Raw genomic sequence first — 26777 nt, forward strand, 5'->3', positions numbered from 1 at the left:
GCGGGGCCGTGAGGGAGCGAGAGCGGGAAGGGAGAGCGGCGGGGCCGGGGGGAGCCGGACCTGGCACGGCACGGTCAGCTGAGCCGGGGGAACGGGACCGGGGACAGCACACCGAGCACGGCACGGCCAACTGAGCCGGGGGAACGGGACCGGGGACAGCACACCGAGCACGGCACGGCCAAGCCAACTGAGCCGGGGGAACGGGACCGGGGACAGCACACTGAGCACAGCACGGCCAACTCAGCACAGCACACTGAGCAGGGTGAGCGGCGCTGAGGGCGTGAGGGCCATGGGGCGTTCAAGGGGTGAGGGCTCTGAGGGGGCAGCCGGGGCTTGGGCGTGAGGAGCTGAGGGGGCTGAGGGGACAGAGGGGTGAAGGCGACTCGAGGGGGGCTGAAGGGACTCGAAGGGACCGAGGGGGGCTGAGAGGGCTCGAAGGGGCTGAGGGGACTCGAAGGGACCGAGGGGGACTGAGGGGACTCGAGGAGACCAAGGAGGCTCGAAGGGGCTGAGGAGTGAAAGGGATTTGGGGGGCTTGAGAAGACTCGGGGGAGGCCGAGGGGGCTCGGGTGGGCTCGCAGGGCGCCCTGGGCATGAGTCCCTCAGGGGCAGCTCGCCCTGGAGACTGAGGAGGATGGGGGGGCTGTGAGTGAGATCTTGGGGGGGCTGTGAGTGAGATCTTGGGGGGGCTGTGAGTGAGAGATTGGGGGGGGGCTGTGAGTGAGAGATTGGGGGGGGGCTGTGAGTGAGAGATTGGGGGGGGCTGTGAGTGAGAGATTGGGGGGGGCTGTGAGTGAGAGATTGGGGGGGGCTGTGAGTGAGAGATTGGGGGGGCTGTGAGTGAGAGATTGGGGGGGGGCTGTGAGTGAGAGATTGGGGGGGGGCTGTGGGTGAGAGATTGGGGGGGCTGTGGGTGAGAGATTGGGGGGGCTGTGAGTGAGAGATTGGGGGGGCTGTGAGACACTGGGGGTGCCGTGAGGGAGATATTGGAGGAGGCTGTGGGTGAGCTATTGGGGGGGCTGTGAGTGAGAGATTGGGGGGCTGTGGGTGAACTATTGGGGGGGCTGTGAGTGAGAGATTGGGGGGCTGTGGGTGAACTATTGGGGGGCTGTGAGGGAGCTATTGGGGGGGCTGTGAGTGAGATCTTGGGGGGCTGAGGGGATATGAGGAGCAAAAACACTTTCTGACAAGGGTGAGTGGACCAGCAGGGTTGTAGGTGGTGTTGCTGCAGCAAATGAAGTTCTGCAGTCGGTGCTGGTGTTTCTGAGGAGGGGCAGGTGCTGCTGAGGAGTGTGCTGACACCTCTTTTCAAACTTTCAACTTTTTAAAGTTATTTTAAAGGCTGTGCATCGCTGGCTGAGCTCTGCCAGCATCCCTGTGGCCAGGAGTGGGTGGCTTGTGTGGCTGTTATTTATCTCCATGGTGGGCATTGAGGAATGATAGTGATTTTTTTGGGTGATTTTCCCCATGTGCTCACAGGTGGCATCTCATTGTAGAGACCCTCAGGTGTTGCTCATGCAGAGGAAGGTGGTGGAAAGTTTGGGACTGACCAAACCAGCTTTAATTCCCCTGAAATCTCTTCCTTGTTTAATGTTGTTACCCACATGATGACAGAAACTAGGGATTTGTGCTTTAGGTTATTATAAAAGCATTGCCTTGTTAAAGCTGAAAAACAGCTGGGAAAGAATATTTCAAGATGCAGTTTTGAGAGGAGAGAAAGAAATTCAATATTCCAGAAAACAAGTTATTCCAAGGGTGGGGAATAAAGTAAATGAGAGGAGCAGAGATGGGGGAGTCTGTGGGTGAGACTGGTGTCAGGTAGGAAGTAAAAGGATGTAATTAATAAAAGTTGTGATGAGCTAGAAAGGAAGAGCAGATGAATTTTATGTGAGGGAAAGGCCAGGCTTGTGCTGCTTGATTTTGGAAGCCTTTTTCCCACTTAGAGGTGAAACATTCTCCATGTTTCCATAGCAAATTGTCATTGAGCTTATTGAGGTGAGGGTTAAATGTTTACATGTGTATTTATGGTGGTGTGTTCATGTGGTGTCTGAATTCTCTGAAGTGCTTGGAAATACCTTAACCTTTCTTGTTATTGTCTTTATGCTTTTTCTCACCTGCCTTTTCAACTCCTAGAGCAGAAGTGGAGAAATGGGAACTTTTGGGCAGCTTTCCCTTCATGGTTAGGAATTCTCAGTGCTGAACCCCCTCCTGGTGGCAGTGACAGGGGAGAAAACCAGGACTAGCAGCAATCCCTGAGGAACAAACCCACGGATGGAGTTGTGGCAATGTTTGTGGTGCTTTTTCCAGGTGCCTGTGGCTCGTTACCAGCCATGGAGAAGTGGAGCTTGATGAGCATCGTTGTGTTACTGGGACTGACCGTGCGCTGGGCGGTGTCCCTGGGCTCCTACTCAGGTGAGGCACAGCCTCAGGAAGCTGATTGTGCAGCTTGTCTTAAACTAAACTAAACTTTGACATGTTATATGGCATTTATTTTATTGAGGTACAATCATAAGTAGGAAACTGTGGGTTATTTCCAGTATTGTTGTATTTCCTGCCTCTTGATTTCACAGAATCATAGAATGGATTGGGTTGGAAGAAACCTCTGAGATCATCAAGTCCAACCCTTGATCCAACCCCACTGTGATCACCAGCCCAGGGCACTCCATGGCTGAGGGAGCTGGGGGTGTTCAGTCTGGAGAAGAGGAGGCTCAGGGGGGACCTCAGCACTGTCTGGAACTCCCTGAAGGGATGTTGGACCCAGGGGGGGTTGGTCTCTTCTCCCAGACAACCAACAGTAGGACAAGAGGGCAAAGCTCAAGCTCTGCCAGGGGAGGTTTGGGTTGGATATCAGGAAAAAATTCTTTGCAGAGAGAGTGCTCAGGCATTGGAATGGCTGCCCAGAGAGGGGGTGGATTGTCCATCCCTGGAGGTGTTTAAGGTGACACTGGATGTGGCACTGAGTGAGAATCCACCATGTCTTGATCCAACCCTACTGTGATCACTGGAGGTGTTTAAGGTGACACTGGATGTGGCACTGAGTGAGAATCCACCATGTCTTGATCCAACCTTACTGTGATCACTGGAGGTGTTTAAGGTGACACTGGATGTGGCACTGAGTGAGAATCCACCATGTCTTGATCCAACCCCACTGTGATCACCAGCCCAGGGCACTCCGTGCCCTGGGCTGGTGATCACAGTGGGGTTGGATCAAGAAGTGGTGGATTCTCAGTGCCACATCCATAGAATCACAATCATAGAATGGATTGGGTTGGAATTGGGTTGGATTCTCAGTGCCACATCCATAGAATCACAATCATAGAATGGATTGGGTTGGAAAAGCCCTCTGGCTGTTCTCCCCTCTGCCTTTATGGTGCAGGATGTTGCAGTCCAGTTGTACATGTGTTTACTCTTGTCCTTTATATTCAGTATCAGCTAAATATAAATTGTGGTTTTACAAGTACTCAGGTGATAATGAGGACAGTGTGAGGGTGATGTGGAGTGAGGGATTACTCTGCCTTGTAGCTGTGCCTCCTTCAGCTTGTTTACAGCAGGAGCTACAGCTGTACCCTGTTAATGGATGAGGTTTTACCCTCCCAGTGTCAGGACACTTGCAGAGAATTTCCAAGTTTCTTCCAAGCCTCTCAGTGCCATTCCCATTTAGCACAAGCTTGGAAAAATCTTCCTCTCTGCAAACTGGGGAAAAAAATTAACCATTATTTTCAGCCTTCATCAGTTAAAAGAATCCCAAGCTCAGTTTAGTTCAAATTTTCTCTTGAGGCAGTTGGGAGTCTCATTCCTTGAGAAGCTGGAGCTGCTCAGGGGTATTCTGGTGATTCAAGTGGAAACTCCTGAGTTTAATTCAATTGAGGGAATTTGCTTGAAGTTGTTTTGGTTTGAGTTTGCTCTCTGAAAATGCCATTCTGAGCCATCTGTAGGTGACTGAGGCTTTTACCCATCTCTAGGAGAACACACCCTGTGTTTTGCCACACAACACCAAATTCCTCTTGCACTGCAGGTATTTACAGTTCCATTGCTAAGGAGATTTTTAAAAGTTGGTTTAATTTCAACAGTCAAGATGGAGGAAGAGTCTAAAATAATGCCTGGACTAAAATAACAATTTTTTAACCTTGTTTTCTGTACAATGGTCATATAACTCATTTTGACACAGGAAAAGCTGATAGTGACCCTTTTTAAAATAAAATAGTCCATTTTTATTAGTTTTTACCTGTTTGTCTGTATACTTGGTGCTTGCTGTAGGTGGAAGCTAAATATACATTCTCAAGCTAACTGATCAGTCTGTATTTGGCTTTTTATAATCAAACATTTGGATTAAAATCTTTTCTGATCATTCTGAAGCCAATTAATTTATTTTCTTTTTTTTTCTTAGAGGTTGAGGAGCTGAAATCCACCATGTGTGTGTTTGTGTGTGTGTGCATGTACACACAAACCCACTCTGAAATTTGGAGAACATCTATTTTGAATTTCAGCTCCCCCTCTGGCTGATTCTTTGTTCCATCAGATTTGTGGCTACAGAACTGACACTGATAAAACTCCTGTTCTCCAGTGACTTCACTCATTTGGGAAACTTTCAGTTGGATGTGTCATATAGTGGAGATAATCTACCCTTTCTACCACCCAGGAATAAATTAGCAGAGCTAATATGTCCTTTCCAGTTTCTGGGAATAAATAGTACCTATCTGAGCTGGTGGGACTCCCACCAACATAGATCATGGGAAAAAATATAGATGACTTGCCTATATTTTAAAGAAACTCTTAAATCTCTGTCTGGCTTGTGTCAATATTTCACTGGGAGTACAATCAGTCCAGTTTCTCCTCTCAATAAGCAGGTTAATAGGAGTAAATAAACTCTGAAGATGCTTAACATGCTGCCAGTGTCAGAGTTGGGGATTTCTTTGAGTGGACATTGAAGCATTTGCATTGATAAAGCTTTTTTTTTCTCCCATGACAAAAGGCTGGTGGTTAATTTAATATCAAGGTGCTGCAACACAAGTGAGAACACTGGCAATGATCTTGTCCTAAGGAAGTGCAGCAGTTCACACAAAATCATGTAACATTTTCTTATTCCAGGGAAAGTGCCCCATTTTTCATCTCCACTTGGAAATGATTTTTTTTTGGCAGATGAGGAAGCAGTTCTTCACAGCACAGTATCTTGATAAATGCTTATTGCAGAAATATCCAGAAAGCCAGAAGAGCACATAACTTTTTTTTCCTCCCTGTTAAGCTGCACAGCAGTCTCTGTTTGCTCTCCAGTACCACAATGGAGAATAAAATTAGTGATATATTACTATGCAATAATGGGGGGAAAGCAATCTGCACAAACAAATAAATTCCTAAATTCTGTCTTCTTGTTGTAGGAGCAGGAAAACCACCCATGTATGGAGACTATGAAGCTCAGAGGCACTGGCAGGAAATCACTTACCATTTACCCATCAGGCAGTGGTGAGTTGTGCTGGTGTGGCTCAGCTTACAGAGGCTCAATGTACCAAAATTTGGGTTGTTTTGCACCTCTGAGTTCACTGTTCACACCCTGGTTCCTGTTAAGTTTTTAGATGTGATGCCTGGAATGCAGATGTAAGGACAGTGAGCTTAATGTGTACAGGAAGAAAAATTATTCCAAATACTGTATTTCTTTTTGCATTATTCCCAATGTTCCTTGGGAACAGTAACAATTATTTATGATTATTTATATGTATGCTACAACACAGATTGGAAGATATTGGAATTCCAGGTAATTTTCCAGTAGGGATAAGGGTGTGGTGTTTGTCTGGTGTGATTTTTCCTCATCTGTCTTGGGGAACAGACTAAGATGACAAATAGAATATTAATTGAATTTTATTTCTGTAAATACATGTGAACTCTGCAGATGACTCTATAGTGACCTCAGATCATTATCATTTCTCTTCCATGTGTTTTTGGGATACCCAAATCCTGTGGCAGGGCTGGGATAAGGGATATTCCATAATAATGGATCCACTCTGCTACACTGAACTATGTCTGCTTACAACTGGGAGTTATGGCAGCCATTATTGCAGCCATTCCCAGGGGCCACGTGAAGCTGTTGCAGGCTGGCTTTGCTCCTGGGCTGCCAGGTGGGCATCCTGGTCCTGTTTTTTGGCTCTCTGTTTTTATAATTTGTGTAATTTTATATTTAGAACAGAAGATTTTTGAATTGCATCTGCTCTGGGAATTCACTCTCTAATACAGCAAAGTCATGTTGAGTCTTGGGTGTTTGGAAAAGCACATCTTGGTGACATGCAAGGGACTGCATTCTAGAATTTAAATATTTCTTATTTGTGTTGTTCTTTAGAGTCTTGACATTATTTATTAAAGGCTGTTTTAAGAACATCCTTATCCTACAGCTGATTAAAACTCTGAAGGCTTTCTTGCTAAATATTACTGGATATGAGTGTTGTTTCTTTAATTGACACAATGAGTTTATGGGAGGTAAAATTAAAAAAAAATAAACCCCCCAAACTGGAAAGTTCACTAAAAGTTGCAAACCATTTCCTTGTGCATGAAGAGTCTGCACTGCCTTGGCATGAGCAGTCTGGAATTGCAGGATGAGAGGCACAGATGCAACTCAAAGAAATATGATTTATCATCAGTTCCTAAGACACTTCAGGCAGCTCATAAAGAATTCAAGAAATATCATTTACTATAATAAATGTCAAAAATTGGCTGCCTTTGATGGAGAAAGTGGCAAAGCTGAGAGCTTGCCCGTGGCAGCTGGAGCAGAGTAGTCAGTGGGTCACTGGGAGAGGGAAAGGGGCAATGCCTCAGTGCTGTAACTTTTCCTTGCACAAAACCCTCGTTTGGAAGAGGTGACAATCTTAACTGCTGGCAGAATTCCATAGGAATACTGACACAGTGGAATCCCAAGAGGGAAAATCCTTTTCCTTACTTCAGGTGGTCCACCTGAGTTTTGAGGGAGGACTGGGATTTTCCCCTTCCAAGTAAGTGAATTTCATCAGCTTTTTTAAACCCGTTTTGCAACCCAAACGTGTGAACTCTGAATCACTTTTGCTGTTACTTTGTTGCTTGAGCTTGTCTTTATTTGCAGTAAAAGGAAGCAGATACAGAAGTTGCTCCCTTCTGTTCTGACTTTTGGACACATTCAGCATCCAGCTTTTTCCTTGGGCCAAAACCAAGCTGGAGATGTAGATACTTCTTTAAATTTAATTTTACTTTTTCCAGGTACTTCAATACAAGTGATAACAACCTGCTGTACTGGGGCCTTGATTACCCACCTCTTACAGCCTATCACAGTCTGGTGTGTGCCTACATGTAAGTTCAGTGCTTCAAACACTTCTGTGTTACCCTCTGCCTGTTGCCAGGTCTGTAAATCTGAGCACATTTAGCTGTGACTTGGATGTTCAGCTTTCCGTGCTGGTCAGTGATGCCCAGGGAAAAGTGCTGTAGGAATTGGGTGCATTGCCTGGGAAAGCTCTGCTGTGTGCACAGCCCAAGTGACATTTGATGACTGGATATCATGTAAATAGAACTCTGTTATTGGAATACTTTTTCCACAGGGGCTTTGCTGCCGTTGGAATGAGACTGATGGAATAAGAATGTAGGTTAAAGTGCAGAGGCAGAGCTATGTGGGGCATCTATGTGAACTGTAAATGGTTTATATTTAATACTTGGGCATGAAAGGTATTTACAATTGTTTTTTTAAAAGTCAGTGGAACTAGACTGAAGGTGGTTATCTTGTCCTAATAAATATTGTATTCTGTTTTTACTGTTTCCAAAGGCTATTTTTTTTAAATTGTGAAATAGTTTATAGTGTAAACCAATCAGGGGGGTGAGGAAAACCTTCCATTGATCACTGTTGCTCTTTGAAATATTTCTTCTCATCCATCTTAATTCTTGGAATATGCTCCTGTTGCTGAGAGCAATGTAAGGGGAATGGGAGAGGCTGCACTTTGATGTGTCTGTGCCGTGTTTTCCAGTGCCAGGTGGATCAATCCCGACTGGATTGCCCTGCACACCTCCCGGGGCCACGAGAGTCAGGCCCACAAGCTGTTCATGAGGACAACAGGTAGGAAGGTTGGATTTCCTGCACATCCCTCTCCCTAATTTAACATGTCTGACATGCAGCTTCTCTGCTTTCACTGGTTTATTCCCTTTATTCTCAGTTCTTTGGCTGAAGTGGCTTTGCAGGTCCATTTAGGAACCAAACTCCTGTGTCCTCTCCTGCCACCATTTGTCAAGCTGGTAAATAGAAAATGTACAAACAATTCCAACCCAACCGAGCCATTAAATCTCTGAAACAAAGCTACTTTTAATAGCATTTTTAATTTTGAAAATAATATTCTTGTTTTCCTTTCCATTCTGATAAATACTGTATATATTTAGCTTAACTTGGTTTGTATTGTAGAATTAACTAACATGTAGACTGGCATTCACTGGCTTTAACAGCCAGTTGAGGTTTCAGAGATCTTTATTATGAGGTGGATACTTGATCTCATAGAGAGAGATATTTGATATTATTACTGTTAACAAAAAGTAAAAAAAAAAAAAAAGTAAAAATTTATTTTACCACTTCTATTCTGAATTTCATTTTCATGCAGTCAGTCTTCTGACCATGTGATTATTTTGAACTGTCACTACAAAGAAAATGATAAAACAAGTACAGAAAAAATGGGTATATAACTTAATTTGGTAACTGTATCAGCAGGACAGCACACAGTGTGTCCAGTGAACTCTTCTCACCCTGTGTCTATTTTCCTTCATTTTAAATCTGTCTTTTGCTTTCCCAAACACTCAAGTTCCACAAAATGCTTTCTGATTGCAACAGCAGAATTTGTTGTTCATCAATAGCTTTTCTGTACTTCACAAACCTCTTAGTCTGGTCTCTGGTAATTGATTGAATTGAAAAAAAATAAAAATCACTAGAACTTAATTACCCTTGAAATGGTCTTTATTAATTTTGAAATCAACTCACTTGGCAAACCACTGATGGATCTGGAGAGCTGATAAACACTTTTTAACAGTAGCCATTAGAAGAATGCATTGAAATAACTCAGAGTGGTCAATGTCAGCTTTATTTGGAGTATCAGTGTATTTGTTTTGCTAACACCTTGGGTCTGTTTGTTTGGTTGTGGCTTAGACTGCCAAAACAATTCATCACTGAGTCACTCAGATATTTAGACATTTTCTTCCAAAGCCCTTGGCTAAAAAGAGACAAAGTGCACTTTTCCTCTTGGAATCATTGCACATTTTGTGAAATGGGTTTGTAGAAATAATCTGAGTTTTTTTTCGGGCCCTGCAAGCAGAATTCACCTGCTTGGCCTAATCCCAGCCAGGGGAACCTGCTGGTTCTGCTCTCTTGTCAGCCCTTACAAATCCTTGCTGCAGGCAGCTGATCCAAGGCTGGGCACTGGTTTAGTCTCTCTGCCCACAGCGCTGATTCCCACAGGGATTGCTGCACTCCAGAGCTCCTTAGCCATGCCCAGACTGTGTGTGTGTCCCATCAAAGAACCTGCCTGGGTCCAGCCCTGGCTGATTTCTCAGGGCATTCCGAATGCCGGCCTGGCTCTGGCATGTGAGGAACTAGAGAGTGCTCCGTGTGTGACTGAGGCTGTGCCAGCAGCCAGGACAGCTGGACACGGGCAGGGACAGCTCGGGGACATCAGAAATGAGCCCTACACACTGTGACAAGATCAAATTCTGTGGACCTGTCTCTTTTTGTCCTTTGAAGTGGAACTGCCCAGTTTGTTCTAATGGAGAACCTTCTGATGTTTTAATGAGTATTTGCCTGTATGTTGTCCTTGCCTGCTCCTGGGAGGGTTCTAATGTAAAGTTAATCTTTATTTTTCAGTGTTTGTTGCTGATCTGCTGGTTTATATTCCTGCAGTTATTTTATATTGTTCTTCCTTGAAAGAAACATCTGCTAAAAAGAAGGCAAGTACCTGGTGTGTGTAAATTAAGCAAAGAAAATGGTTATAACAGGGTAGAACTGTTAATTTACACTGAGTTAATTAACATCTAGAACACCCTGATGGCTTCCATGAAAACTGATGTCAATCAGTGTAGCTCACACTAAAGGCTTTTCAGTTAAAAGATTAAAAAAAGCCATTATTTTATCTTACAGCAATTATTTTAATGCTTTCAATAACAAGATGCTCTGAAGTTTAGTAGCCATGAACTCCTGAATTTTGTTTCATTCTGAATTTGCTACCTGAGTAGTAGAAGGAGGATTTGTGGTGTGGCACAGGGGGTTGTGGGCACTGCTTTGTCTTGAATCATAGAGTAGATCAATACATTTTGAGATGATAAGTCTCCTGATTTTTTTTTGAGTGGTTCAAGGTTTAAAATGGGTGTGGTGATCTTTAATCTGTTTGCAAAGGACAGACAATATTCGATGTTTTCTAATTTATGGAAAATATTTATCCTTTTTTGTTACTCACAGTATTGCTGACAGATGATTACTTGTAGAGAATAAGGTACAGGGTGCACTGTGGAGGGGCACATTTTTGTATTGGAGAAGTGTAAGTTCCTCTGCCTAATGTCTAGCTTTGGATTACTTTTCCCCTCTCTTTTCTGGTCCTTCTTTCCAGGTTTCCAGTGCTCTCTGCATCCTGCTTTATCCAGGCCTCATTCTGATCGACCACGGGCACTTCCAGTATCCTTGTTCTGCACTGAGGTGGATTTCTCTCTGTGCAGTGACCCTGTTCTTTAGCACTTGTTGTTGGCTGGCACAAGGTTATTTTTGCACACAAAGTCATCTGAGGGGCTTCTGCCCACCCCAAAGCAGAGATATCAAAGAACATTGTGTGAGTCTGAGACAAATTGGAGATAAAAAACTCTTGATATTGGGACAAATCAATCCAAACATGAATATCATTCTTTCCATGCCTCAGCTCGTATTTCTGTCAGTCACTGTACTGCAGACAACACCAGTGGTGCTGTGACAGAAGAGAGTGATGGCTTGTGCTGCTGTGATTTGTGTTTGGAGGGGGAATCTCCTCAGCCCTGCTTGGCCTGGCAGAGGAGTGTCAGGAGCAGCTGTGTGAAATGTTCAGGTCTGTGAGATGTGCCCTCTGTCCTGGCTTTGCAGTGAAGTGCATCCAGGGCTAACTGGGCTAGCAGGTCAGTATTGGTGCAGACACCTTCACAGGTGGGTCTTTATTTGTCAGAATTCTGTTTTCATGCTGGTTTTGTACCTGAACAAGCAAATGCTGTGGGTTGGCCTCGTGCTGGGGTGGTGCAGTGGCAGCAGAGATGTCCTGCAGAGCCCCTGGGGGCTGTGCCAGCCCTGTGACATAGGAGAGCAATGCCACCCCCTGTGCCCAGCTCCCAGCAACTCAGAGATTGGCTTACCCTGAACTGCTGCACCTCTGCAAGATCAGATGGTTTGTTTGGTGGTGTGAAATCAGGGAGCTGTAAACACACCTGGGGACTGGGAGTGGGAAATGGGAGTGAGCTGAAAGCAACGTGGGCACCCCGAGTGTGTCCTCACAGATACACAGGCAGAGAGACACAAAATAGTGGGACATTTCTGACAGTACAGGAAATGCAATGGACTGTTTGCAAGGGATGGAGGGGCAGGACACAGGGAATGGCTTTGGGCTGAAGGAGGGGAGATTTAAATGGGATATTGGGAAGAAACTCTTCCCTGGGAGGGCGGGCAGGCCCTGGCACAGGTGCCCAGAGAAGCTGTGGCTGCCCCATCCCTGGGAATGTCCAAGGCCAGGCTGGAGCACCCTGGGACAGTGGGAGGTGTCCCTGCCCATGGCAGGGGTGGCACTGGATGGGCTTTGAGGTCCCTCCCAACCCAAACCAGTCTGGGATTCTGTGCCTTATTGGTTTATTTATTTTACTGGTTTATTTCATTTTTAAGAAAAGAAAACAAGTAAAACACAAAGCTAATGTTTTGCTGCAGTTTAATAGTAAGCATAGGTTGGTCTGTTCAAAATTTACTGATCTTGTGAACCTGTTCTCAAAGTCATAAGGCAGTAACGTTGCTTTTAGGAACTATTATTCATTGTTTGTGCAGTATTAGCAGTTAAGGGAAGTGGTCATGGATGAGGGTGCATTGTGAGTGTTACAGAATCACAAAAACCTCAGAAGTCCTTGAACTAAATTATATACAGTTTAAACACTGACATATTTGAATATTCTGCACATATCTTTTGGGAGCTGGGAGGAGAAGCTTCTGGAAGCTTTATGTTTTACAGTACTGTCACCAAAAGCCTGGCTGACTGAATGTACTTTATATGTGTAATTAACACACATAATTTGTCCTCATATTTGCCTGTGCAAGCTCTGAATGGAGCCTTGGGAACACAAAAATTGCACTTTAAGTAGAAGTCACATTATTTCTCTCTGTGAACAACAAAGTCACAACTGGCAACATGTTTTTAAAACTAACTTGGAGAAACTCCTTTTCCAAGCTATTTATGCTTGTCCCTGAGGGCATCAATGACTGACTTGCAGAACTGAACTGTGTATCTTGTCCTTGACATAAAAACCATATATAACTCAGTGAGCCTGGGCTTTGCCCTGTGGGGTGTCCTTTGCTTGGCACATGACTGGGACCTCCTGGGCTCAGTGGCCTTTTGCTTGGCCTTAAACTACAAGCAAATGGAGCTCTACCATTCCCTGCCCTTCTTTTGCTATTTACTTGGGAAGTGCTTCAAGAAGGGACTGAAAGGAAAGGGGTAAGTCTTTGAACTGTTCCCTCTCTCCAGGCAGGCTGGAGTGGAGAGTGGGGTTCTAATCACGTGGGCACTTCTGAGTCCACCTCTGGTGGAAGATGGTTGTGCAGTGTGTTCTGCCCTGCTGGGCAGGTGTTTGTGTCCCTGCTGTGACCTGTCTCTGTGTCCCAGGTTGGTGCTGCTGGCCAAGCTGGCAGGGACAGTGCTGCTCTCCTTCGCTGCCTGCTGGCTGCCCTTCGCCACCGACCTGGAGCAAATCATGCAAGTACTCAGAAGACTCTTTCCCATTGACAGAGGCTTGTTTGAGGCATGCATGTTTTCTTCTCCCCCACCCCACTGCCTGTTCCTGTATTCTTAGATCCCTTGAGAACCCTTCAGTGTGACCTTTAGGCATTTCATGGGACAGACACAGCACGGCTCGAGTAACTCGAGAGGCTTCTTCAGCAGGCAGCCCTTGCCAGTTATTTAATCCAGTGTTTAACCCCAGCTCAGCTGGCATCTTCCAGGATATTATACCAGTAGGCAACACTTATCCCATCATCAAACCCATTCTTCAATCCATACATTTTTCCATTGAAACAAATTCCATAGTAATTGAGTGTCAGAAGATGTAACCTTGGAAGTTAACAGCTTCAGCCTGGCTTTGGTTCTGCTCAGCTCTTTTCAGTGGGATTAATTATTTTAAAAAATAATTTAAAATAAGGTTGTGGGTCCAGCCTAGAACTTCCTTTTTGACCCACCTTGTGCCATTTTCCACAATATTTTCCAGAAGTTTTAGGCCAGTTCTGCTTTCCCCCAGGCAGTGGACACTTGCATGGTGAGCACCACTGAACCCCTGATCCAGCAGAGAATTCCTCATTTACCTGATGGGAATGCCACAGGAGTTTTGGGATGCAAGGAAGGGTTCTCATTTCTCAAGTCCCAGGGAGTTGTTGCTGCTGTTTTGCTTAATCAGGGCACGAGTCAATATTACACTTTCATACAGCAGGTTCTCACCTTCAAGGTGAACCAATGAAATGAAGCTTTGAGTTTCCAGGTTTTGTTGTCACAGGGATTAAAGCAAAAGCTTATGTAGTTTAATTCATGTTTATTGTTCTTTTAATCTTTTTTAGCTGTAAATAATATCACAACTGGCACGTTTTTCTTCAAAAGTTAATGCTGGGGCACCAAAGTGGTACAGAAGTGTTCTTAGTGTACTCTCTGCTGGTTTGTTTTTGGAGTTGGACCAAGGGTTGGACTTGAGGATCTCAGAGGTCTTTTCCAACCCAATCAATTCTATGATTCTGTGAAAACAGCAAACAACCTCTCCAAAAAAAGACACCTCCTCACACAGACCCCCCAAAAATCCAATGACCCTTTTCCTTGGGGGTTGTTTGGAATTTAGGAAGTTTTTATTCAGCACCAAGTTTAAAAATGCAATCTGTAAATGACAATAACCAACGAGTCTGAAAGAGCTGAAGCATTTTAATCTAATATTAGCCCAGATATTTCCTGAGCTGCTCAGGGGGGTGACTTGCTGGGTGCTCTGCAGATGGAATGAGGAATTGTCCACGTAAGCACAGCCCAGGAACTTCCCCAGGGCGTGTGTGTGACAGGTTGTCTGAGCTGGCTCCCCTTGTGAGCTGGGCCTGGCAGTGACCTGGTGAGTGAGTGCTGGTGCTGCCACAGCCCAGTGCCACTGCCCGGGGTGTCCTGTCCACACAGCTGTGCCGCCAGCAGCTGCTTGGGGATGAGTTTCACGAGCTGTGCTTACAGATTTAATTTGGAAAGTGATCCTGGCACAACTGCTAATGGCTCTGGGCTCCTTCATTTACGGGAGGGAGGTTAACTCTGTCGGTGCCTGCAGGAGCACAGCCAGGGGTGCAGGGAGGGGGGACAGCAGTGTCCCCACCCCTGGGACAGGGCTCAGGTGTGCCAGAGTTCCCAGGGGCACAGAGCATGATCTCAGGGGTTAAACAGTTGTCCCTGGTGCTGAAGAACTATTTCTCAGTTAGTTTTTAATTGAGTCTCCTGAAACTTCCACCAGAATAATCTCAGGTACATCTGAGAATGTGATGGACATCTGTGAGGTTTTTCTGCACTCTCATGGTAGAAACCCAACAATCCCCCAATTCCCAAGCCCCATTGTTGTCACAAACATAAGTCCAAATGAATATAATTACCACTAATTACCTTTTTATCTCCTTTCAGGATAAAGTAGCCAATATTTGGTGCAGTCTAAGTGTCCTTATAAAGATAAAGAATGTAGTATCCCCTCAAACTCAGCTCAAACTCAGGTAAGACATAACTGAAGTGCTTTAGGCTGGTTTTATCTGCACTATTTTTTGCAAAAGGAGTAAATTTTCTCAAATTGCTATGAGAAGTGTTTAAAATATTGGAAGTATTTGTTCTTTCCTGTTCTGTACTTTCCTCCCAAGTGATGAGGGTTTCCCCAAGTGCTGTTAGGAACTGAAAAATTCCCTGCTTGTTTATGTAGTGATTTATCTGCCTGGTTAAAACTGAGTTACAATTTGCAAATTCAAAGAATTAGCCCTTTTAGTGCTCTGGGAAGTCGGAGCTCTCAGTTCTGTTCCTTGACTAAGTGAGGAGTTCAGGCCTAGGCCTGGAGAGTGAAGTACTAATAGATGCAGTTACTCATGTATTAAAACTGTTTTCCTTACAAAACTCCCCAGTTTTGCTGTAACATTCCTGAGCCTCCTTCCTGCCTGTATCAAACTGACTGTCCAGCCTTCCCTGCGAGGGTTTAAATTTGCTCTGGTAAGTGTTTGTTTGTGATTGCTCCTTGTTTTCCTCCACCCCTGAGCGCTGGGGTGTGACCAACAGCAGTTGCTGCAGAGCGCACGTTCAAGCCATTAAATGCTCAAGGACTTGGTTTAAAAGTGTTTCACTTTCACGTGTCCGGGGGGTCTGACCTGTCTTTGAAACCCAGACTTCTTTCCTTAGCCTCTATTTTATTTATTTAGCATTTTTATTATCTTCCTCTGAAGAGCCTTTAGAAAATTCCATACACCTTGAAACCTCCTACAGAGTTGGGATTTCTCCTCTTTTTGTTTAGCTGCCAAAGTGCCAGTTTTTCCTATTGCATTGGCTGCAAAATTCAGTGAAAAAGTCCCAAAATGGACATTGTGAGCTCATTAGTGTTTTGAAAATAAAATGTTACTGTTTTCCCCAATGTTTGCCTTTCCTTAGTCATACCATTGAATTGAAGCACATTGCAACAACTTAAGTTAAATTCAGAAATTGTGTGGAGCTGGTTCTAAAGTTTCAAGAGTTATAAAATAATTTCATGTTGAATTTTAGGTGATATTGGGGAGTTTATCACAACCCTGCCTAGAAGTAACACTTATCCTAAGAACTGATTGAGGTTTTGCAGTGTGTCTTTATTTGGTGGGAGGAGAAACAAACCCAAACCAGTTTGTTTGCTTTGGTGTATTGGCTGTTCATGCTGATGATGGGCAAAGTTCTGTGTCAGAAGTGTGGGCAGTTCTCCCCACGGGTGGGATTTCCCAGGGCAGCTGTGGGTGGATGTTGTTTCCGTGGTGGGGCTGCTCTCAGGGAGGTGAGCAGAGGGAGGGCTCGACAGAAGTGCTGTCTGACTAATTCAGGGTAAACTTTCCAGCAGTGTTTGTGGCACTGGGGGTGGTGCCAGGAGCTGCCCTGGTGCCTGTAAATGGCACTGGAGGAAATGTAGCAGTTAATTAGAAAACTCAGCTCATTGAGCTGCTGCCTTCACGTGGAGTCTGTGCCAGCAGACACTAAAGCAGAGCTTTGCATTGCAGTCACACAGACTAATCCAGCTCTGATCTCCTTTCCTAAGGTTAGTTGTGCACTGTCATTTTTCCTGTTCTCCTTTCAAGTCCATGAAAAATCTATTCTTCTTGTGGCAGTGTAAGTAAATTATTTTCCTGTGGGTATATTTTGATCTTTTTTCTCATGCTGTTGTTGCATGCTGCTCTTTAACCTACAAGTGTGTTGGATTTTAAACACTCTGCATGTTTGCTTTGCTGAGTAACTTGTAAATGAAGGTGTGCAAGTACAGCCAGGCTGGGCTGTGCTGAGGGGACAGTCACCAGTGCTGCTCTTCATGTGGGTGTCCTGCATGGGCCTGACAGGGCTGTTGGATAAGGGGAGACCTGATCCCTGTTTTTCCTCTCTTCATTCCAGCCCAGTCTGCTTAATCATAAATGAAATCCCCTTTATGGCCACGTGGTTTTTACTCGTGTCAACTTTCAGGTGAGCTGGAAACTTTTAACATAGTTGGAGAGGACTTGGGACAAGGGATGGAGGGACAGGACACAGGGAATGGCTTCCCACTGCCAGAGGGCAGGGTTAGATGGGATACTGGGAAGGAATTCCTGGCTGGGAGGGTGGGGAGGGGCTGGAATGGATTTCCCAGAGAAGCTGTGGCTGCCCCATCCCTGGGAGTGCCCAAGGCCAGGTTGGAGCAACCAGGTTTGGTGGGAGATGTCCCTGCACATGGCAGGGGTGGCACTGGATGGGCTTTGAGGGGTTCTTCTGCCCCAGTTTCAGTGAAGGTAAATGTGTTTCCTGCCCTGCCCCCAGCATGCTGCCCCTGCTGCTGCGGGACGAGCTGCTGCTGCCCTACGCCGTCACCACGCCGGCCTTCCTGGCCGTCAGCCTCGCCTGCTTCTCCATCCTGGACAAGACCTCTGCAGAGGACCTGCAGCTCAAGGCCTTCTCCCTTGCCCTCAAGGGATATGTGTCTTGGTTTAAGGCCTTTCCCAGGATTGTCAGGAGTCTGGTAAGCAATGTTAATTCCTGTGTCAGCTTTTCCTGTGCTGAGGTGTCAGTGGGGGGCTGTAATACAGAGCCCCCAAGCAGTGCAGGAACAGCTTTACCTGTTTGAGGGGTTCCATCACCAACACCTAACCCACCCTTCCTTATCTTGCAGTTCCTCCTTTCCCTGTCCCTGATGGGTGTCCTGTCCCTGCTGAGCGCTGCGGTGCCTCCTCCCCAGAGCCTCCCAGATCTGTTCCCCGTGTCCATCTCCATTGTTTCCTGCTTGCACTTCTTACTATTTCTGCTGTATTTTAACATTGTTATACTCTGGGACTCCAAGAATAGTAAAAGTCAGAAGAAAATCAGTTAATGCAGGTGTGGAGCTGCAGGACTGAGGTGTGTGCAGGACAGAGTGTGTTTGGTGAGCGCTGTCAGCGTGCAGGGAGCCTGACTGGGATGGGCACACCTGCTGGGACACAGGGACAGCCAGGAAACATGTTCTGCTCACTCAAACACAAACCAATCAAAGACTCTTTCAAAGGAATTGTTGGAGAGCATTGGAAATCTGATTTGCTGTGTTTTCTTCAGGAGAATCATACTTTTGTTACCATTTGTAAACCTAAAATGCCTAATAAAGGACCAAATTTTGAATTAATGCTAAAATACCTCATACCTGCTGCATTAGCAAAAGAAGCACGAGGTTTGTTCCTCTCCCAGCACAAAAGGCATCACAAGACATGCAGGTAAAGTAGAAATGCTGGGCTGGCACCTCTGAATTTGTGCTGCTGAATTGTTTTATGGCACAAACTTGTCACTGTCCCCCATTGTAACATTTCTTTTTCAGCAGCTTTGGTTTAAGTGCTTTTAACATTTCTGCAGCCTTAGGACTCAACAACTATCTCTTAACTGGACTGAACAGCCAAGACCTCTTGGTTTTACTGCAGTAAAAGCTGAGGTGCTGCAGTGCAGTTGGAAACCAGGTATGAGGGGAAAAACAAATCCCAAACCCCCAGGCCCCCCCAGCCCCCCTCAGTGCACAGCAATTTGCAGATCTAAACTGAACCCAACTCTGCAATTCCTCCCTCCACTGCCAATAATTCAGAGAATGCAAATGGATGGAGTAATTATAAACACAACAAAGCATGGAGGAAGAAGATAAATCATAAAGCAATTTAGGGTGGTATAGTTTAATTAGGAGTCAGTCTAGCCTTTTTTCTTCTATATAAAAAGGCCCCCTCGTTGTTTAGAGGCTTCCCCTGCCCTGGCTGTGCTGCCGCATTCCAGCCTGTCACTGCTGTTGGTGTCACTGTGTGAATCAGCTGTTCTGGGGACTCCCAGCTGTGTCAGTTATGAGCCTGTCAATGGAGTGGCCACGAGCTCAGTGTATTTATGCAGTTTTTCCAGCCCTATTTGTTGTGGAAAAAGTACCCAGAGCCAACAGTGTGCCCCTGGTAGCTCCAGCAGAGTGGAAAGGGTGCCCTGGAGTAGGAACTCCAAGGATAGTGGGGGTGAGCACAGTTCAACAAAGTCCCATAAACCAACAAAACCTGGATATTTTCACAAGTATTTAGACTTTTTGTGGGTGTGACTCCAGCCCACAGCTCTGCCCACAGCACAGCCTTCCCTTTTGGAAGGGTGGGCTGAGTGGCTTTGGTGTGTGCCAGGGCACACAAACAGGAATCTTTGTCCCCAGGCTGTGACATCCCAAACCCACCGCGGAAGGGCTGCCTGGAGTCTGTCAGCCCTGAGGAAGGTCTGTCAGGTGCCAAGGGAAATGGAGGTGGGGGGAAGCAGCAGGAGCTCGGGCTCTCCTTCCCCCCATAGCCAAACATTAGTTTTGAGTGTATCCCTTTCCTTTGTCCTTGAGGTGGCCTCGGGGGGTGATAAAGTGAGAGTCACCCGATCCACCTGGTGTGGAACTGGAAATGGTTCTTAACAGCCCCAGCTGTTTCAGGAGGGCAGAGCCAGTGACTGCCTGAATAGCTGAGGCATGTCAGGGGCATGTGCTGCACAATCTGAGGGTACAGCTTTATTTCCCTAAAAAATGACTAAACACCAGATTTGGTAATTGCCGTGGTGTAAGTGAGGCTGTAACTCACTGCCCATCATCACCTTCACTGTTATTTCCTGTACAAGTTTTATGTTGTTCTTCCAAGACTGCCCAGAACAGCTTGATTTAGAGCAGCACCAGCAGTTCCAGACTCTTCTCTGATCAATAATTATTTAATTTCCAGCTCCAGAGGTTACAGTCAGGTTATACAAACTCTTGCTGGCTCAGGTGTCCTCCCCTCATCCTGCAGAGCAAGGGGCTGGTGCCCCTTACACATAAACCAACCCCCCTGACAGACCAGTGTGGAAATGAGAAAAACTGTCCCATTCCCTTCCAACAGTTCCTAACCCTGTTCCCAGTTGGACTGCACAGCTAGTGAGGTGCAAAAAGATTTTTATTAATTACAGACTTTCAAAGCTGGAGCATGTAAAACATATTTATCACTCTGGTGCTCCGTTTAATTGTAAAAATCAGTTTATTGGAGGAGCAGAACTTTGCAGGGGTTGAAAGGACATTCAAGTGTGTGTGTTTTTAACTTGATAAAAGAGTATAAATCTTTCTACTGCACTTTTCCAACCTCTGCAAGGATTTGCAACGTGAGGGATTCCCTGGGCTGGAGGGGTGGGAAAGAGAAGCTACTGGTTTATATAAACTGCTCTTACAGCATTAAATACCAAAACTGAACTAGAATGTTGACCTAAGAAGCAAATGTTGCCAGAGCCTGGTGTTGCTGCTGGGTTTGAAGCTGAGGCTTTGCTGGGCTGACTTGAGAGCAAACCTTGCTGCGGGTGACAAACACGTCCCCAAGTGTGGCAGCACCACCAGGGAAGCTGCTTGTACACACCTGAAACACGGAGTGAGTCCTTGTCCTGCAGAGCTCCCTGCAGCCCTAGAGCCCACCAAGGCTACAGCAGGACCACAGGACCCCAGCCAGGTTCCTGCACAGGCAGCAGCAGCCCCAGAGCCCTGCAGGGTGGGCTGTTTGCCCCGAGATGATGGGGTGGTTGGGCCTGAAGAGATGCCAGGAATGCTCCTGCCAGGGCGCACCTGCCTGGCCAGCGACGCTCCCGTGGGGGCAGATTGGTTTACACTCAGCTCTTCGCTCCTTTTAAGTCCAGTCCAGCAGATGGAGAACTTCGGGGTGATGTGGAATGCATTTTTCACATAATGCCTGTGGGGAGATGGGGAATGACTCAAATAAATGGCAATTAGACAAGAGCATCATCGTTCAGGGGGTGTGTTTGGAGTTTCAGGGCTGCCTGATGTCCCGTTCAGCCTCACACACACAGCCTTGGGCAAGGCAGGGCAGCAGCTGCTCTGCCCTGAGCTGCAGCAACACTGCAGGATGGCTTAAGGACATGCTGTAGGAAAAGTTGAAGAATAATTGCTAAGACATCATTTAGCCACCACAATTATGGTTTTTTAAGCAATTTACAGTGTTGGTCACACATGGAAGGGATAAAGAGAAGCAAAAAGGAAACAGGACATTTTTTGGACATGAGGTGCAAAGCCCTGTGCAAATACTCATGACTACACTGCTGTCCATGGACATGAACCTGTACTACACCTGAGTGCTTTGAGCCAACTGTGAGTGGAAGCCTTGGTGTTGCCAGCATGGCTTTACTACAGGCTGATACCCCAGTGCAAGTGTTGAAGTGATCACTGCACCATGGAAAGGTTCCCCTGCAGCTGCAGGACTCGGGAATGCTCCTGACTGGCAAGAATGAGGATGCTGGCCCTGCTCCCCTGCACTGGAGGTGCCATCCCTCGAGGACTCTGCCTGGGCAGTGGGAACTGGCTTGGAAGGAGTGAAAACTCCAGCAAGAGCAGCCAGGAAGCAGCAGGATAACAGAATCCCAGACTGTTGTGAGCTGGAAGGACCCACGAGGATCATGGAGTCCAACTCTTAAGTCAATGGCCCACACAGGGGATTGAACCCATGACCTTGCATAAGGTTAGGTTGTGTCCATGCTGGGTTTAAAAGGGGTTTTTTTGCTACTCAGTGACTTGTGGTTGAGTACAAAGTAAAATTTAACCTTCAGAGGAGCAAACTGCAGGTGTGTGAGCCCTGCCCTGCCTCCTGCAATCAAACACTGGTCCCACAGTCCTCAGGTACAGGAGCTGGACTGCAGCTTCCCAAGGAGAGATGTTCTCCCTCTGTGCAGGGAATGGAGAGAGCCTGGGGGTGTTCTCTTCTGGAGAGACCACGGCACCAGGCACAGGTGAGAGGATGGCAGGCAAGGTCAGCCACCACCTGGGCATCTCCTCCTGGCACGGGGACAGGAGCCAGGGGAGGGACAAACTGCTCCCCTCAGGCTCCTCAGTGGTGCCTGCAGGATGCCCCAGAGCAGCACTCACCTGTCTGTGGTCCCTGTGCCAGGGCCTGGGTGCTGGTGGTCACTGTGCCAGGGCCTGGGTGCCGGGCAGGACGCAGCCCCAGGGGCTCCCTGCTTTGCTCCAGGAGCGCCCTCAGGAACTCGGTGCTGCTGCAGGTCTGGATGTGCCCTGAGGGGGGAACCAACTGTAAACACAGTGTGGTAACCGAGGCAGAGCTTGGGTAACCCCCACACAAACACCAGCTAAACAGTTGCTGCTGCAGGGGGTAAACCCAGAGCCCCTTTCAAGCAGTCCCGGGGCCTCAGCAGCGACTTCAGAGCTTGGGTGGATGTAGGTGTGTTACACGACCAGGGCAGAACACAATGTGCTGCAAGGGTTAGAGGCTGGTACTTTTGGTTTGCTAATAATAATAAATAAAACCCCACAAGGACCATTCAGCAGAACCCAACCAAGGGCTGCATGAGGAACACCCACCCCTGGAGGCCCCACACCTGAGCCCCAGGGCAGGGTGGGCTGAGGGCTGAGCAGGTGGCTGGGACAAGGAGGGGAAAAGTGTGCAAGGGCAGAAAGGAACTCAGGGAATGAGAACAGGTGTGGAGAGGCTCTGGGAGCAGGTGCACCGAGTGCCAGGGCTGCCAGATGGCCCTGCAGCAGATGGGCAGCTCTGCCCCTGCACCCCGAGTGTCCGTGGGGGGTCACAGGGGGCTGTGATTCCACCACCACCACCACGGGGTGGAAAGGGAATCCAGAGTGATGTGGGACACACCAGGAGCAGGAGCCAGGGATGTGCAGCCGACCAGGCTGCAGGGCACACTCCCAGCTGCACAGGGGCACCAAACCCCACACACTGCAGAAACACAGAGTCCTGCCCAGGGGTCAGACACGAGGTGCCACCACTGTCCCCTGGAGCTGCCCAGACCCTGCCCTAAGCCAGGTCTCACACTCCATGGAAAGGCATCCAACCCACCCTGGCCTCAGGTGCCACTTTCCAGCATTATTCCTGAAAAACACCATTTTTTACACAAATTGTCATCAAAGACCCACCACAATTACTGACAATAGGAAACTGTCCAGTTTTGTGTGGCAAATAACAGAAAAAAGACACATCTCATCCAAGTTGGTTTCCTTGTGCTAAATGCAATTCCTAATTCAGTCTTTCTGGATCTGATTCCCCTTTAATCATGAGCTGCAATACAGCACATAAAGAACCCAAACATGCCAGAGCCACCACACTGAGCTGTCCTGAAAAACAACTGCCCAGACCCACAGAAAACATCATCAGCTCAGCTTTTCTTCCAAACACAGAAACCCACACTGGGTTGGGTTGGGTTGGGAGGGACCTCAAAGCCCATCCAGTGCCACTCCTGCCATGGCAGGGACACCTCCCACTGTCCCAGGGTGCTCCAACCTGGCCTTGGACACTCCCAGGGATGGGGCAGCCACAGCTTCTCTGGGCACCTGTGCCAGGGCCTGCCCACCCTCCCAGCCAGGAATTCCTTCCCCATATCCCAGCTATCCCTGCCCTCTGGCAATGGGAAGGCATTCCCCTTGTCCTGTCCCTCCATCCCTTGTCCCAAGTCCCTGCAGTGCCCAGAGTTGTCCCTGGATGCCGCAGAGCTGCCCCTGCAGAGTCCTCCCTGCCCCTGAATGCCCCAGAGCTGCCCCTGCAGTGCCCAGAGCTGCTGGTGGATGGCCCAGAGCTGCCCCTGCCCCTGGATGCCCCAGAGCTGCCCCTGCAGTGCCCAGAGCTGCCCCTGCCCCTGGATGCCCCAGAGCTGCCCCTGCCCCTGGATGCCCCAGAGCTGCTGGTGGATGCCCCAGAGCTGCCCCTGCAGTGCCCAGAGCTGCTGGTGGATGGCCCAGAGCTGCCCCTGCAGTGCCCAGAGCTGCCCCTGCCCCTGGATGCCCCAGAGCTGCCCCTGCCCCTGGATGCCCCGGAGCTGCCCCTGCAGTGCCCGGCAGCACTCAGAGAGGTGGAGCTGCCCAGGTCTCCTTCCCCTGCCACTCTTCCCCAAGTTTGACTGCTCTAAAACATTTACAGATCTAAAAAGCAGGGAGAAAAAAATGTTCACCTGTCGGGTGATATAAAACCAATCTTCTACTAAATGTGCCAGAATAATTTTTCTCCACCTCAAGCACAGTTAAAACCTTCAGTCTATTCATTACTGTCTTTTTATAGTATTTTTATTTAATAAAACCTATTAAGACTACCATACAAATCTCTTTACTTATGCTTTTATCTTTTAACTGATCAATTTTTATATTGCTGACATCCCTTCTTCACCATTTGCTCATTTAAAAATTCATAGTATATGAGCTCTGTCTCTGGAGAAAACGTCTATAAAATTTGTTACAGCTGGCAAATGTGTATGAGTCAGTGATAGCACATGACTAAATGCTTCACAGAAAATAAAATTTGTTTCTGTAGTAAGCAGAACTGTTTAAATGTTATTTATTTTTATGTTTCAAAGAAAATATATTGTGAAGTGCTGCATTGATTTAATAGGCAGCAATGTCTGTGTACACGCCGTACCCGGGAAATTTATGAAACCTTTGCACAACTCCTTTAATTGAATTTTCCAAATCTCTCACCACACACAAATAATCAATATCTTCTGCAGAGAAAACCAGTCAGAATTATTACAGTCTTTCTTTTCAATTTTGTTGTCATCAGCACATACAGAGCACCTGGATATTTGTAATGTCTGGATAGCAAGTTATTTACACCTCTTAAACATATAATTGCTACTAAGTGAGTCCAAACTAATGTTTCTTTTCTTTTTTATTTAAAATAATTATATTCATGGGACAGAGCAGTATTTATTGTCATGTAGGGCTTGCTGCATGTTGGAAGAACCACAACTCCTGCATTTTTCATTAAGCTTAATACTCTGAACTAGATGCACTACAATTAAAAATTAACACTGCTCTGCCCCTAAATTAGGGTGTGCCCTAATTAAAACTGCAAGAAAACTGGCAAGATAACTAAAATGAAGTGAGAGAAGAAGGGATTTGAGAGAAGCAAGCCATGGGAAGAGAATGTGTGTGGGTAATTTCTCATGGAACAAAAGGTACATCTGGACAGTGAGTAACAACAATGCATTTTTTCAGAAAATGTGATTTCTGAATTCAATTCCTGTTTTAGTTTCAGAGCCTTTGCTGACCAGGCCAAGAGGGAAACTCCTCTCCTGGCTGGGTGTGCCCTCAGGAGAACCAACAGCACCAGCAGGGCCATGAACTCAGGCCAGACCTTTGGGGTGAGAGGCCAAACACCAAACCTGGCCTAAGAACTGAGTAACAGGATTTGCAAACACAAGCTCTAAATCCCCACCCAATTATCTGTTTGAAAAAACTCCTCCAGCCCCATCTGTGTCGCTCTCAGAGCTGTTGTGCATCTGAACCATGACCCAAACTCTGAAAGAAGTTCCAGTTTCTAAATAAATTCAGTCCATTTCAGTTCCCAGACTTACTTTTCCCAGCAGAGGGACAATGACATTTCTTCCCTGCAAGGGAACACAAAGCTGGGCTCAGAAAAACACACGTTCTTTAGGTGAGGGTTTTACAGCCAGTGAAATCCACCTTCTCTGCAGTCTGAAGTGTTCCCCTTTTCCCCAGGAGATCCTAAAGGAGGAGGAGGAGGAGGAGGAGGGACAGACCCAAGCAGACCTGAAAGTCAGTCAATTTGTTTTACTTTATGTGAGAAGGATGTAAAAATAAACTGTACATGTGATTTACCCTCAGTGCCACCAACCCTCCAGCAGAGCAGACCCAGGGGTTTAGTGCCAGGACTGACACAAACTGGGATAAATAGTGGGATGTGCTCTTTTTATCTGGTTGGAGAAGGAGCTCTGCTTATTAAGGAGCTTCTGTATGTCACAGTTGTGACATGGAACGTGGCTTTGCATCCACCCAGTCTGCAAACACTGATGGGTGAGCAGGAACTCGGCCTTGCCTCATCCCTGGGCTCTCCAGCTTTGCTTCCAGGGGCATGGAATGCAAACCCACCCAGCTGACCCTGCCCCAGCCTCCTGGAGAGATCCCTGCTCTTCCAGGAGTGGAGAGTCCCCTGTGCTAAACCCAGCATGGAGCTGGGAATGTTCAGCACTAACTCAGGGACTGACCACCTGGAGATGCTGGGCAGGATGAGCAACACCATGACAAGAGAGATTTCTGATCCCACAACAGTTTTCCCCAACACTGCAAGTATTTGCTCTGCTCTGACACCCTTTGTTTCCTACCTGGACAGCAGGTGGAGTCATGGATGTGATTTATATCCCTGGCTTTGGGAAGCAGAGCATTAACGTGGTTGTAACCAGCAGCTTAAGGAGCTTCCCTGTTTGGAATCTTCACCCCTGGAACCTGCCAGTGAGTGAAATTTTCCTCTGAAACAGGCCCATCCCACCCCCAGAGCCATTCCCAGCACTGGGACACACAGACCCACTGCAGCTCTTGGCAGTTATTTTACAATTTGCTTATTTTCTATGCCCAAACATTTTGTTTACTGTAAATTCCAGTCGTGGCCAGACAATGCTGCCCTTCTTTGCTGCTGCTCACCCAAAATGATAAACTGAGCTCCACACAAGGCTGCCCATTGAGCCAGGAATGTTCTGGATGGAGTTGTGTTAAGAGGAGGTTGTTTATGTAAAGTAAATAAATTTCATGCCTCACCATGTGATGATAATGTGACATTCCCTCCGTACCAACCCACTGAACAGTCATAAGTTTTCAGCCTTGCCATAACTAATTAAAAATAATTCTGAAAAAGCCACATCCAAAACTACAAGGCAAAGTAAAACATCTCCAGATGCTTTGCTTTGATCACACACTTCCCTGCCTCTCCTACAACGAGACTGCAAAATGGGATTTATTCTGTGTCAAAACAAAACTGACACTGAAACTACAACAAAATTGGTCACCTTAAACTCAGAGCTGTATTTTCCACCCCACTTTTGCAGAGTGTTTCTTGTGCA

At 46.8% G+C, this 26777-nt stretch overlaps 2 protein-coding genes across 2 annotated transcripts in view; one reads left to right on the top strand and one right to left on the bottom strand.

Moving 5' to 3' along the window:
• Positions 1-21960, top strand: ALG6 (ALG6 alpha-1,3-glucosyltransferase). The gene is made up of 15 exons (XM_071565237.1): positions 1-262; positions 2308-2412; positions 5376-5460; positions 7216-7305; positions 7971-8059; positions 9842-9924; positions 10581-10645; positions 12498-12683; positions 12852-12987; positions 14871-14956; positions 15353-15437; positions 16498-16568; positions 16845-16913; positions 17244-17442; positions 17593-21960. The coding sequence occupies exons 2-15, from the start codon at positions 2331-2333 to the stop codon at positions 17788-17790; spliced, it is 1524 nt and encodes a 507-aa protein (XP_071421338.1). The 5' UTR covers positions 1-262; positions 2308-2330; the 3' UTR covers positions 17791-21960.
• The window catches only part of ITGB3BP (integrin subunit beta 3 binding protein), a 23497-nt gene continuing 16566 nt past the window's right edge, over positions 19847-26777 (bottom strand). The window contains exons 8-10 of the mRNA XM_071565238.1: positions 25278-25310; positions 21829-21975; positions 19847-20641 (exon numbers count right to left, since the gene is read on the bottom strand). Coding sequence (XP_071421339.1) covers positions 20631-20641; positions 21829-21975; positions 25278-25310 — 191 coding nt within the window. The 3' untranslated portion in view covers positions 19847-20630. The remainder of the gene's footprint in view (positions 20642-21828; positions 21976-25277; positions 25311-26777) is intronic.

Source organism: Pithys albifrons, chromosome 10, assembly GCF_047495875.1.
Source record: "Pithys albifrons albifrons isolate INPA30051 chromosome 10, PitAlb_v1, whole genome shotgun sequence".
In the NCBI taxonomy this organism is placed as follows: Eukaryota; Metazoa; Chordata; class Aves; order Passeriformes; family Thamnophilidae; genus Pithys; species Pithys albifrons.

Excerpts from the sequence above, each read along its gene's own strand:
- ALG6 (XM_071565237.1), top strand. The coding sequence starts at position 2,331 with ATGGAGAAGTGGAGCTTGATGAGCATCGTTGTGTTACTGGGACTGACC. Across the intron at positions 7,306-7,970 it reads AGTCTGGTGTGTGCCTACAT|TGCCAGGTGGATCAATCCCG; the intron begins GTAAGTTCAGTG and ends CGTGTTTTCCAG. Across the intron at positions 12,988-14,870 it reads TTGACAGAGGCTTGTTTGAG|GATAAAGTAGCCAATATTTG; the intron begins GCATGCATGTTT and ends ATCTCCTTTCAG.